This window comes from Ruditapes philippinarum, unplaced genomic scaffold, assembly GCF_026571515.1.
Source record: "Ruditapes philippinarum isolate M1 unplaced genomic scaffold, ASM2657151v2 ctg1845_1_1_1_1, whole genome shotgun sequence".
Classification (NCBI taxonomy): domain Eukaryota; kingdom Metazoa; phylum Mollusca; class Bivalvia; order Venerida; family Veneridae; genus Ruditapes; species Ruditapes philippinarum.
This window is the reverse complement of record NW_026860279.1, coordinates 222,620-236,054: the sequence shown is the minus strand read 5'-3', so window position 1 is coordinate 236,054 and position 13,435 is coordinate 222,620. Positions and strand designations below refer to the sequence as shown.

Below are 13,435 nucleotides of genomic sequence, written 5' to 3'. Positions count from 1 at the left end.
GAAAAGAAAAAAGACAAAAAGAAAAGAAACAAGTTTGAAAACAACAAGTCATATTCGGTATCTTCAATCTACCACGGATATGAATTTCATACAGAGCGTGCAATATGTGTAACTTAAAAAGTCCTCTGGTCACTTCGTGCACATAATTTTTGCCTTTATTGTAAACTGTTGGAAGCAGGAAATAGTATATACAGTATTTATGGATGAATTTTTTTAATCCAAACTTTCCTTGTTGTTTTATTGAAAATAAGATGTTTTTAAAACATTTTGAGTGAAAAAAATTGTATTAGCGAAAAAAATTATATATTTATAAAAGTAAGTGGGCGGATCATGTACATGTATACTATCTAAGCCACGCACCGACTGCCTGTGGTTGGAAGTTGATGCTTTTTGGGGAAAAATCCATCTTTATAACAAATTAACAAGCCATGTAGCAGGGGTGTTATTGGACAGTTACCCTAGTTTATTAAATTTTAAACACCATCAAGTCCAATGTATACATGTAGCCTTCCATGTTTAACATATCTTGATTAATATAAGTTTATTTACTTTGTTTATAACTATTTACTTATTTTTATTTGCATACTTCATAAACAAAAAGTTAGATATACACACATAGTAAATAATGTTTTAACAAATACATTAATGATTTCATACAATTTGAATTAATATATAAATAAATTAAATTATGGACTTCAGTATGTTAACTTATTTTATTTAGACATTTAAGACACAAGTTACTATCATTATACGTTGCATATTCTAAATAAAAGTCATATCCGTAGGAGAAAGAAGATACCGAATATGACTTATATTTTATAAAGTTTCTGATTGTTTTTCTAGATACGATTTCATATAAAAATAATAATTTACATGCCAAAAAATGGTTTAATTTGGTCCATAAAGAAAAAAGTTGCAAGTTATATTTGTTGCATGTTCAAAATACCAGTCTAACCACGGATATGACAAGAAACTTACCACTTTTTTAATTGTGGGCCAAATTTAACGATTTGCTCCATGTAATATTAATATTATTTCAACTTTATAAATAACGCAAAAGAAGTTAAAAACATACAAAAAAGATGAATTTTAAAACAACAAGTCATATTTGGTATCTTCAATCTGCCACGGATATGACTTATACAGAGCATGCAAAATATGTAACTTAAAAAGTCATATTAGGTATCTTCTTTCTGCCAAGGAAATGACTTTTATTTAGAACATGCAACGAATATAACTTGTATTTTTTTCATTTACGGGCGTCATTTAACAATTTTATTGCATGTGTTATTATTTAAACTTTATGAATAATGGTACATAAAAAATACATTTTTTTAAAAAATAACGAGTCATATTCGGTTTTGTTTGCTTGTTTGCTTGTTTGCTTCATTTTACGCTTTTTCCCAACAGTTTCCTAACCATCGTTCCTGGAGAGTTACACCAGTACTAGACAACCTTCCTCATAGCATCTCCCGGGGATCGAACCCACGCCAGAGAGGTAACTGGATTAGAAGTCATCGACTCTAACCCTCGCCCACGGAGGCGGTTCTCCACCTAAATGACTTTTATAGAACGTAAAGCGAATATAACTGATAACATTTTTATTTATGGACCAAAATTAACGATATTTCCAGTACATGTAATTACATTTTATCATTATAAAATATCGTATCAAGAAAAAAAACAGAAACTTTCTAAAATATAAGTCATATTCGATATCTTCCGTACGTCCTTCACGGATATGACTTATATAGAAAACGCAACGAAAATAACTTATAACTTTTTTATTTATGGACCAAAATTTACTATTTGTTTATGTTATTACATGTTATTATTATGAAATATCGTATTAAGTAAAAATAAATCAGAAAATTAATAAAATTATAACTCATATTCGGTATCTTCCGTCCTTCACGGATATGACTTTTATAGAAAATGCAACGAATTTAACTTTCAACTTTTTTATTTATGGACCAAAATTTACGATTTTTTTCATGGAATTACATATCATGATTTTAATATTATAGCATGAAAAAATCAACAACAAAAATCATAAACTTTATAAAATATAATTCATATTCGGTATCTTCCGTCCTTCACGTATATGACTTTTATAGAAAACGCAACGAATATAACTTACAACTTTTTATTTATGGACCAAATTTTAATAAATTTTTTGCATGTTATTTCATTTCATTGTAATAAATATCACATCCAGACAAAAAACCTACAAAAAACACTTAGTTTATAAAATATAAGTCATATTCGGTATCTTCTGTTCTTCTCAGATATGATTTTTATATAAAAAAAACGCAACAAATATAACTTACAACTTTTTATTTTGGACCAAATTTAAAGGTTTTTTGCATGTTATTTCATTTCATTTTAATTAAATATCACATCCTGACAAAAAAACTCTTACTTTATAAAATATAAGTCATATTCGGTATCTTCTGTACGGAGGTACGGAAACGTATAACGACCACCCTTATATGATACATATCAAATGACTTTTTTTATAGTTTTATAGAATGTTTATTATATGTAAATACGCTTTGAGGAAAGAAATACATATTTAAAAAGATGTAAGTGTTTGTCAAAAAGTTAAAAGTAGTTTATCTTGCATTATAAGATGAAAAACGTACGTTAGATTACGAAAAAATACGTATTATATATGATTTACAACATAACTTGATTTTATTGCTTTCTTTATCAAATACAAATGTCTTGACTTTTCTCGTGTCACACATCATATAAGACTATCCATTTATAGAAACTTACAAGAATGCGGTCAACATCAAATGTTACGGTGATGAAGCGCACGATATTTTATATTTTTCATAAAATCTCTTTTTTGCAAAATATATATAATATGCAGTTAAAATGATAATTTCCACTAATTTAGTTACTCATTGATTTAAAATTGGCTTGTACAGAGGATGTTACATGATAAAGATTATGTAAAAAAGGCTTAATCAACCAGTTGCTAATAAAGATAATATATGCTGGTGATGGAGAGAAATCTTTCATACGACAACCGATCTGCAATATTTGCGCGCGTTATGGAGGAGTCACATTCCTTAATCTTTGAAATACAGAAAGCCTCATTCAAAGGGTTCATATATAATCTTAAAAAAAAGCTTTGTATTGTGCAGGATTTTTCTGTCCTCATTATCAAATATAACTTGTAAAATATGTTATATTATATTTCATAATGATAGAGGTATGCGAATAAAAAACCTCAAGTATATATAACTAATACATATAAATGAACTGAAAAAATTCAAAGCAATATAAACAGCAGATTGAGTAAATGATATATATTCAAGATCAAATAGCAATGTAAATATTGGTCAGATATATATCGTGTGTTCAATAAATTGTCTTAAATTCTGTTTTTACCAAAATGCAGGGGCGGTAGATATAAGTAGATAAATGTTTCAGATCAAGTAAGTTTGTAAAAATTGGTTAGGTATATAATATGTATTAAATAAATTGTCAAAAATCCTGTTTTAACTAACATGTAGGGGTGGTCGCTATACGTTTCCGTACGGAAGAGTATACTGACCCCCCCCCCCCCTTAAATATTTTATATGCCTGTTTAAAATACGACGATACATGATAACAACGTAGTTCGTAATGGTTTTTTTTAAACTTATATATATATATATCATATTGATCTTTTCTGTTTTTTGGCTACTATACTGTTTAAGATACGTAATGGGTATTATAAACTTAAGTCTTTCTTAAGACCTTACTTTTATGTATAAGAAATATATTTTTTCTTCTTTTCATTGAAATTCTACCTCAAGAAGCAGACGTTTCCTTGAAGTATACGCTTTTATTTATTTGAAAACAGTATGTTTTCGAGGCACTATTTGTTTGACAGATATAAAGATGATATAATCATATATAATATATATATTCTTTATCTGAGTTTTTAGCTTTGAGGATGTTTAATATGATCCTAAAATAAGTTGATCGTTATGATAACACGCTTGCGGTTCACGAGTACCTTGCCAGTATAATATATATAATTATAATTTAACTGTTATAATATTATTATTATATAAATGGTTTTGAAACTTTGAGTCACTTATACTATAAATATTTCTTACATCTTTTTCAATGATTATACATGTTGTTTTTTTATATCAAAACGAGAAAATGGCCGTTAAATATTTTAATAATAGATGCGACTTATTATACCAAGAGAATCTAATTTAATTTATAAATTCATACATCTTTTTTCATGAGATTCATATGATAAAGGCTAAAGTGCACAACTACTGTATGTTAAAAAGAACATTCTGTTCTCTTAAATTTCCAAATATCATCCAAGAAACAATGCATATTTGTGATTTATGGTGTATAATAACAGATAAAACTCTGTAAGATCTATTTTAAATATCATATAACTTGTCAATTTTTTGAAGATATGTATTATACAAAGGTATTTTTTTTCTTCTGTTTTTCACGGATATGATTTTTAATAAAAAAAAAAACGCAACAAATATAACTTATAACTTTTTATTAATGGACCAAATTTAACGATTTTTTGCATGTAATGTCATTTTATTATTATAAAACATCGTATCAAGAAAAGTTAATAAAAAAAATATCAATTTATAAAATATAAGTCATATTCGGTATTTCCGCTACGGATATAGAACGTAATTCGAATATCACTTATAAAAACTTTTTTATTTATGGACCAAATTTAACGATATTTTGCAGGTAAAATCATTTTATTATTATAAAACATCGTATCAAGAAAAATTAATAAAAAAATAATTACCTTGTAAAATATAATCCGGTATTTAAGTCATATCCGCGGATATGAGTCATATCCGGTATTAAGTCATACCAAGAATTGAGTTATTGAAACAAAAACAAATGTATTAGATCAAGAAATTAATTAGGAGAGAAACATTGTTCTTTTAACAAACATGCCGTTAAGTATGTTTAATCATATCGGCGTAATTTTCAGTAATTTTTTTTTTATCAGTAAAATATTGAACACTTACCTTACTTTCACTTTGTAATTTCGGAAAATTTCGAACCAGCTAGGTAAACAAGAACGGCATGAGAATGAAACTGATATTGTTTAAAAACGTCAGTCTCAAACCATGTCACTAGTGTTAAACCCACAATATATTTCCTCCGCCTGCTTCCTATGATGATTGTCCGAATAATTCAATTTAATACAAAAATTATCCATGAAAATGTTTGAAACGTTGAGCATTTCCTGTTCTAGGTCAACCATCTTGTTTTTGTTACTATTTTTATCAAGGAATAGAAAAACTGCTTTTGAACGAATTTTCGCCTTAGGTTAAGGAATTTCTTACCTAAGGAATTCACTTAAGGGTTTTTTTACTTCAAAGTTCAGGGGAAATTTTACCTTAGGGAGTTTTCTTCAAGATAAGGAAATTTTTCCCTTTTAAACTAAGGAGATTTATGAATACGGCCCAGGAAGTTAATAAAAACCTGTTACACCAAATACACGCAAAATGTAGTGATTCATTTATAAAATACCAACATCAGTCCGCCATTTTTAATTTGGATATATCGTTATGTGGTCAGGTAAATTAATAAATATTATTTTATCTGTCTTTTAAAACACAAAAGATTGATAAAAACAGTGTCTACATGTGATCATAATAGTTATATACATGGCATTGTATTTCAATTTTAGCCACTGCCGAACTGTTTATATATGTCATGGTCGGAGTATGTAAGTCGTTGAATTCTTACTACTTGCTTATTAATAATCTTCTTTTACTGTATTTTAAGCTAATGGAACTGTGATTAATTAAAAAAGTTATTGTAGAAGTTTTTGTAACTTTGTAATTGCCCCGATAAGAATCAGAAACCAAAAATAAGTTTAAAAAATCAATTGTTGCCTTACCACATAAACTAGCTTTGTGATTTTTTTTTTATCAAAAATATTTTGTATACGATCAAAAGAAGAGGTTGTGGTACATATCTGTTACATGCTCGTTACTTGCTCATCTACCAGCCATGTATTAGTTATATTGTAATTTATCAATTATGGAGATTGACTTTAATAAGCACCTATAGTGCTTCCATCAAAATCCATATTATATGCAATAAAATATGTTTAAACCAAGTATTTTATGTAACGTTACACGAGTATTCAGTTTATACATAATACTCTTATGCACATAAACAAATAGCGCTATTTTGTATTAAACAGTTGCGATCATTCTTCTGAATAGGACAGTAAGTGGCAGCTAATATCTCGGACACAGACGAATGGCGGCTCCCAATTTGGTCTGGAATAGTCTGGGATTAACGGAATTGCATGCCGATCGTAGTAAGTTCATTTGTAATGAATATCAATAGGCTGACTGAAATATTGTAAACTTTGTATTTAATTGAGATTATGAAATACCATATAATAAATGGTATATGAACCTTACTGAAGTGTAGACAAACACGTGCCCGATACTAAACAATGGCAATACAATCTAATCGATAAAACTTGAACTTCAAACATTTGCTTATTCGATAAAATTGTAAAAACTCTTTTTGCTATGCTTTATAAATGATTTAAACATGGGAGTTGACAATGGTAAATTAAACTCGATGGTTTTTAACGTTTTTCAGAAGTTTATTATGTCTTATTTATTTGTGTCATACCACATGTTCTCAACAATATTTAATGATATTGTCAATCAAAAACCGGCAGCGTTTCAAACGATTTTAGTTTAACATGTACTATGTTGTAACCGTATAGAACTTACGCCTAAACGTATATTGTAACACCGTATAAACTTAAACCGAATACAGCTTACCATTAGCTGTATCCATCAATATTCTGCATTTAACCGCGCGTGTATAGCTCATTTTTCGTCCAGACTACGACCACGACAACGTTTACACCGACAATTATGACCACATCTATGAACACGGCTATCACTACAACTACGACTCAAACTGCGACCTAATCCGCGTTTACGACTACTACCTAAACCGCGACTACGACTTTAACGGCTAAATGTGCAGATACGACTACAACAACGACTACTACAGCGTCTACGACTAGAATTACATCTGGTTATACAGAATTAACAACGTCTACGACAACAATTACTACGCCGACGCCTACGACGACGTCGGCTACGAATACGGAAACAACGACCTTGACGACTACGGTGACATCTAAAACGATTAAAGCCCCAGTCACACTAGAGCTTACGACCAGTGAAGACCAGTTCACGATCACCAGTGACCTCTGGTCGCGGACAATCTTTAAAACGTCTTACGACGGTCATCGGTGATCTTTGGCAGTCGCAGGTTATCTTATTTAGGTCCCACGACCAATTTCAGTCGTAGAGAGGTTTTTGAGCTTGCACAAAAACCTCCTTGCGATCAAACAGGTCGCTAGTAATCTTATAAGGTCTTAAGGCTGTCGCACGATGGTCGTTCGGAAGTGCGATAATCTTACGACAGTCTTTACAAATTGCCACTAGTCACTGATAATCCTAAGTAGTCTTTAGTAATCGTGTGATGGTCGTACGACAAGTTGTAGGTGATCGCATGTTATGACACGGGTAGTCGTAAGTAATCCCAGGCAATCTTGAGACCATCGTACGTTTACTTATGACCTGTCGTACGATTGTCAATGATGACTTGTCTTACGATACTCGCAAACGTAAATTTATCTGTGCAAAAATGGTTTTGGTCGCAGACAATCGCTGATGATCGTCAGTTTTACAAGTCGCCTGTGGTCGCAAGTAATCGTAAGCTCTAGTGTGACTGGGGTTTAAGACGACTTCGACTGACAATGAAGATGACTTCGAAAACTACGACTACAAAGATTTTCAGACGATGGCAAGGACGAAAAAAACAATAGGATCAATAACCTCTGCATGTAAAAAGAGCTTTTACGTTTTTGATCGAAAAAATGTTTTTGCTATTGTCAAAGTGAACCAAACTTTTGATATATAGATAAAAAATCATAAGGTGCCATTTTCTGGTTATGATCAATAATACGGAAGCGTCCTGGTGCCAATTTAACATGCTCTATAACAATGATAACTCCTACGTAGGAGATAAAAAAAAGCCTAATAAGGAGTTTATAACTCCTACGTAGGACTTTATAGGTCCTACGTAGGACTTTTAAACCTATGTAGCACTTTATTACTCCTACGTAGGAGGTAAAAAAGCCTAATTAGCAATTTATAACTCCAATGTAGGAGGTAAAAAAGCCTAATTAGCAATTTATAACTCCAATGTAGGACTTTATTAGTCCTACATACCTTTATAACTCCTAAGTAGGATATAAAAAAGCCTAATTAGGAGTTTGTATCTCCTACGCAGGACTTTATAAGAAATGCATACAGAATGCTTTGCAAATCTCAACATTCCGGATCGGCGATGGAGCAGGACACTTATCCCCCCACCCAAAATCAAATCAAATCTTAAATATTGTCGACACTTCACATTTCAATTAAGTGTCTCAGGTTTCTGAAGTTGGTGAGGTGTCTGTAAGCACTGGCGTTGCATCCCGAAAAATTGCTTCACAGCTCTTCGAAAAGCTTACTCGACAACAAGCATTTCAGGGTCTACAATATGAATATATCAAAATTTTAAAGGTCTTTAAAGATTACATTTTCCATACGAACTAGCTGAACAAAACGAGCAATTTATCCATTTTCCGCCGTTTCAGATGATTAAATCCTTATGGAGGGCAGGGGGGGGGGGGGGGGGGTGAAGTGTCTTGTTCAAGTTGCGATTTCCGATGCATTATGCATAAGTTTAAAAATGAATTATATCCTACTTTGAACAAAGTTTAACCCATACAATTTTTGTATAATCAATATAACTAAATGCACATAATACAGAATTATCGTTTAATATAGAATGACATCTTTAGTAGTTCAAATTTCGGTACTAGTTGTATTGCTCAAATAATTCAGATTATTGAGTTCTTGTTATTTGGCTCAAAATCATCTCTGGCTACAGAACGATTGTATTTACTTAAGTGGCTTACCACAATTACAATATGACACATATAATTTATTTTCCTACATAATATGCTATCCTGAGTTATACTCTAGCATACATGTCCGTCGCACTCTGTGCTTTCAGCACTTTGATATTGAAACAAATTATCTTTATGTCATAAAAAATCATTCTGTTTTATGCTTTGTCATTGTTTTCGCAATTTAATTTTTCCTGTTAAAAGAATAATTGTGTTCATACATAATGATTTGTATGTCAATGTATCAAAATGTTTTATACTGAATTTGCCTCTTTGTAATTTACTTTTAATGATTTACTTTCACATGTACTCTTTTCAAACAAGTACGCGAAGTTTTTTTGATATATTTATTTATCATGTAGTATAACCAACCAGTCTTAATAACTTCTTCTTCTTATTGTTATTTTTATTTATATTGATGATACCTCGAAAAGTCAATTGAAAATATATTAATAAAATATCATCAGTTGTAAATCATGCGTTCGCCTTTTTCCTTCAGATGTTTTTGAAAATTTGGAAATAGACGAACTTATAAAAAGGGGTCTTTCAAAGCATAAAGACGGCGAATACAGAGAAGCAATTTCTATATTTAGCAAGGCGCTTGCTCTTTGTCAGTCACAAGTAACTATATCATAAGTAACAATAGATTCATTATCTTTTATTATTTTATCTCGGCTTATTAAAATTGTATTTTAACAACCTCTAGTCGTAAGATATGTTGTTTTTTCCCTCATCTTTTTGGTGTTAAAATCTTTCTCCATTAATAATATGAATAAAATATTTGCTCTGGCATATGACTGATCATTTTTATTTGACGTTTTCCGTATAAAGTTTAATTTCAGGAAACATGTTTGTGCAACAATTCACCAATACAGAGCCGACAGCCATCTGCAGCAGAATGAGTATAGGAAAGCTTTAAATGACGTCAGTGAAAGCTTCAGATTCTCTAACAATAGTCTGGAAGTTTGTATAATTTTACTAAATTTACCATAATTATTCCATTATTTACCATAATTTTTCATTAAAATTCAGGAAAAGTCAGAATCTTTTTTAATTCAATATCTTATTTGGCGTTAATATGTACAATGAATGTTCATCGCCAATACACAACTGTATGGCGGATATAATATACAATTGAGAAAAGTATGTTATTACAAAGTTACAAATATAGATAATACGTGCATAACCTAGCCCAACCCCTTGTGAACACAAGGCAAAAGTGTCTTATTTTCTAACATGCGGAAATGATTTTCTGACAATTCGTCTTTTGTGTTGCTTGATATTCTAACATGCTAATTCTATTATGATAGTTTGTACACAAACATGCTTTTAAGTATGACACTTTTCTTAAATGAATTAAAGAATAACATGACAACAATATCAGTTTTTATTTGAATATGATAATTATAATTTTCGTTTCACTTATTGTTTTACGACTTAAAATATGCAATTTATTTCTCATAATGAAATTAATAACACAGCGTTCCTTTAAACTTCTATTATTACTGTTATCGAATTGTTGTTATACATATTTTATTGAAACTGATTATATGCATTTTATTTTGTAAATATTCTATGCGTTATCGCATGTTTATCATTTTCAAACATTTTATTAACACATCATTTATATTAGTATTTTATCAAATATCAAAATAAGCTCTTTAGAATCAATGTGATACACCTTTGATTAATTTTACATCATATCGACACCAGTTATTGTAATTTAGTTGCAAGGGGAAACAGCTATAGTAAATTAATCATTATTTGTTTTCACTAGAAAAAGCCCTTCCAAGTAAAACAAAGAGCATCGAAACAATAGGCTATCTGATTTGTGCGAGGTGGCTAAGTCCCCGAGTATAAATCAGATTGCCGAGTGTTTTGCTGTTGTTTTTTTTTACCTTTTGTATCTTAGGCAAAGATTAAAACACGTTCCCTGTTGTCACAATTTGAAATCCCAGAAAAACTAATGTACGAGCGTCTGGATAAGACTTTTCTATCGTTATCACTTTTTTGTCGACACTATACGTAAACCCCAGAAAAAAATGAGTCAATCGACGAGCACATTCTTTTAATATCTCCGACAGACAGTGCGGTAACTGGAGTGCGGGTAACCAGTTAACGCACTGTGCATGTATTGGTTTACCATTTAACTCTGGCACATAGCAATAGAAAGGTCTCCAAACTTTGATACATTAACCAATTCATGACTTGTACAACCTACTAAATAACAACCACTCCCTGTACATGTAATAGCAAGAGCATCGAAACACGAGGCTATCTGTTTTGTACGAGGGGGCGAAGCCCCTGACTCCCCCGAGTATCAATCAGATTGCTTAGTGTTTTGATTGTCTTTCTCTTTTGTATCATAGTCAAATAAAAAAAATATGTTCCCTGTTGTCAAAAAATGAAACCCCAGGAAAAAGTAACCAATGAACGAGCATCTGAATATGACATTTCTATTGCATTCCATTTCTCTGCCGTCACAATGAGTAAACCCCAGCAAAAATGAGTCAATCGATGAGAATGCTCTGGAGTGCGGGTAACTTATACCTGCAACTCCAGTCAAAGCACTGTGCATGTATATGTATACGATTTAACTCTGACACATTTTCAACAGAAATGTCCCAAAAAAAACTGTTGTGCATGTCGTTTTTGTACAACAGATACCAGTGATGATAGGACATATTGCGACTAAAAAATAAAGCATTTTAAATTACTTTATAGTTATTAAATACAAATTACAATATAAGGTAACAACAATTATATTTAAATAGTAATTTAAGTCAGTAGTTGTAATCTTAGCAGGAATATTAGATACACTGGCAGATATTCTTTCCATGCGAACAAGACCCATAATATAAATTGATACATTTCTTGTTGTTAGTCTTTTTGTCCGATTGATACCTATTTATATATTGTGTTAATTTTAGATTAATGTCATTGCTGGGAAAGCGTTGACAGCTTATGGTAATTACGATGGGGCGTACAGAGAATATATACGTGCTTACAGTCGTGCTGTGTTATTCGAAAGATGGAGAATTGTTGAAGTGTTTCATGAATTCACAACATTTTTTGGTCACCTTCCTGAAAACCTTCGTAAGTGATTGCAGTTTTGCTTTCATAATTTATCACAATTCTTCGTTCAGCACGACATTATTGTTGTGTGGTATTTTAGTTTCTTGTATTTGGCCTTTTTCAATTTGGGTGGTTCCAGTATTCCTATTTGAATACTGTATAATCACCCTTAGGATATGTTGCCTGCTTTTTAAATTTGTCTTTTGACGTCTTGTCTGTGATATGCAGGCTTCATAACCTCAGATCCACTTTCAAATTTCCATTTTATTAAGTTCCGACCATAGTTTTCTCGTTTAGGGCACACGCATTCTTTTACTTGGGGACCATACGCCGCTTTCATGGAATGACACTTATGTGTCACATTGAAGGTTCCATGATAACCGCCGTATGAACACATCTGCGGATGTTTCTATATTCAAAATTTCACCATTTTCGTGTTTAAATGTTGAATTCTGCTTAAGCCGGTGCTAGGGGGCGTGGACGGTAACTTGCACTTTCCATTACTGTCCATGAACAGGCTCAATCAAACCGAGCCTGCAACATTTTACAATTTTGCCGTGTTGGGCTTTCTTTCGGGATTCTGTTTTTCACTATAATTATAAGATTCTAAAGATTCAGTTAAAATTATACCGACAGTTATTTCGTTGATAAATTTTTTTCTTTAAGATTTTTCTATTTTTTAGCTAATGATCCTTAGATCGCCAGCATATTGTTTATAAAAAACATCGTCTATCCTGTCATTGTCAAAGTAATCTGCCTGAAAGATCATTTGATTTTTATCAAATAAGCCTTCTTTTGCAGAACCACCGAGTATGTCAAATGAAGTTAACACCAACTTCCAATAGATTTATATGCAATGTAAATTATATCCATGTTATATTTTGATAAAAATGAGTAACAAAAAATAAAGAATTAAACGTCATGTTTCAAAATGTCAGTATGTTTACATTGTATCGCATGTTCAATGACTAGAACTGTACCAGCTGAATAAATCTTATTTTCATCAGGTAAACCGTTTATGACTAGAACAAGACTCTATATGGGCGAACATGCGAATAATTGGTTAAGTGTTTGTTATCATAATGTTACGAGGAAAGACTGGAAGAAGGCCAAAATGGCATATTTACAATTTAAAGAGTATCAACTAAGACTGTTAGAGTCCATGAAGTTTGATTTGAAACCATTCTGTAATATTAGGGAGATCAAGGTAAGAAGTTTGTTCCTATTACATGTATTATACACATTTTATATCGATGTAGAATGTATCAGTTTTATATCAAAATTGCATACAACTCGGTTGATATTTCTTAACTACGACCTATTTACTTTGAAGACATTTTTATGTTTGCG

The 13,435-nt window shown here is 31.1% G+C and overlaps 1 protein-coding gene across 2 annotated transcripts in view; it reads left to right on the top strand.

The window, feature by feature from the left end:
- The first annotated feature begins 5,283 nt into the window (after positions 1-5,283).
- The window catches only part of LOC132759506 (TPR and ankyrin repeat-containing protein 1-like), a 39,290-nt gene continuing 31,138 nt past the window's right edge, over positions 5,284-13,435 (top strand). The window contains exons 1-6 of one of the 2 annotated variants that reach the window (XM_060751292.1): positions 5,284-5,583; positions 6,218-6,337; positions 9,510-9,631; positions 9,842-9,973; positions 11,941-12,106; positions 13,093-13,292. In XM_060751292.1, coding sequence (XP_060607275.1) covers positions 6,277-6,337; positions 9,510-9,631; positions 9,842-9,973; positions 11,941-12,106; positions 13,093-13,292 — 681 coding nt within the window. In that variant the 5' untranslated portion in view covers positions 5,284-5,583; positions 6,218-6,276. The other variant, XM_060751293.1, reaches the window with a different exon arrangement.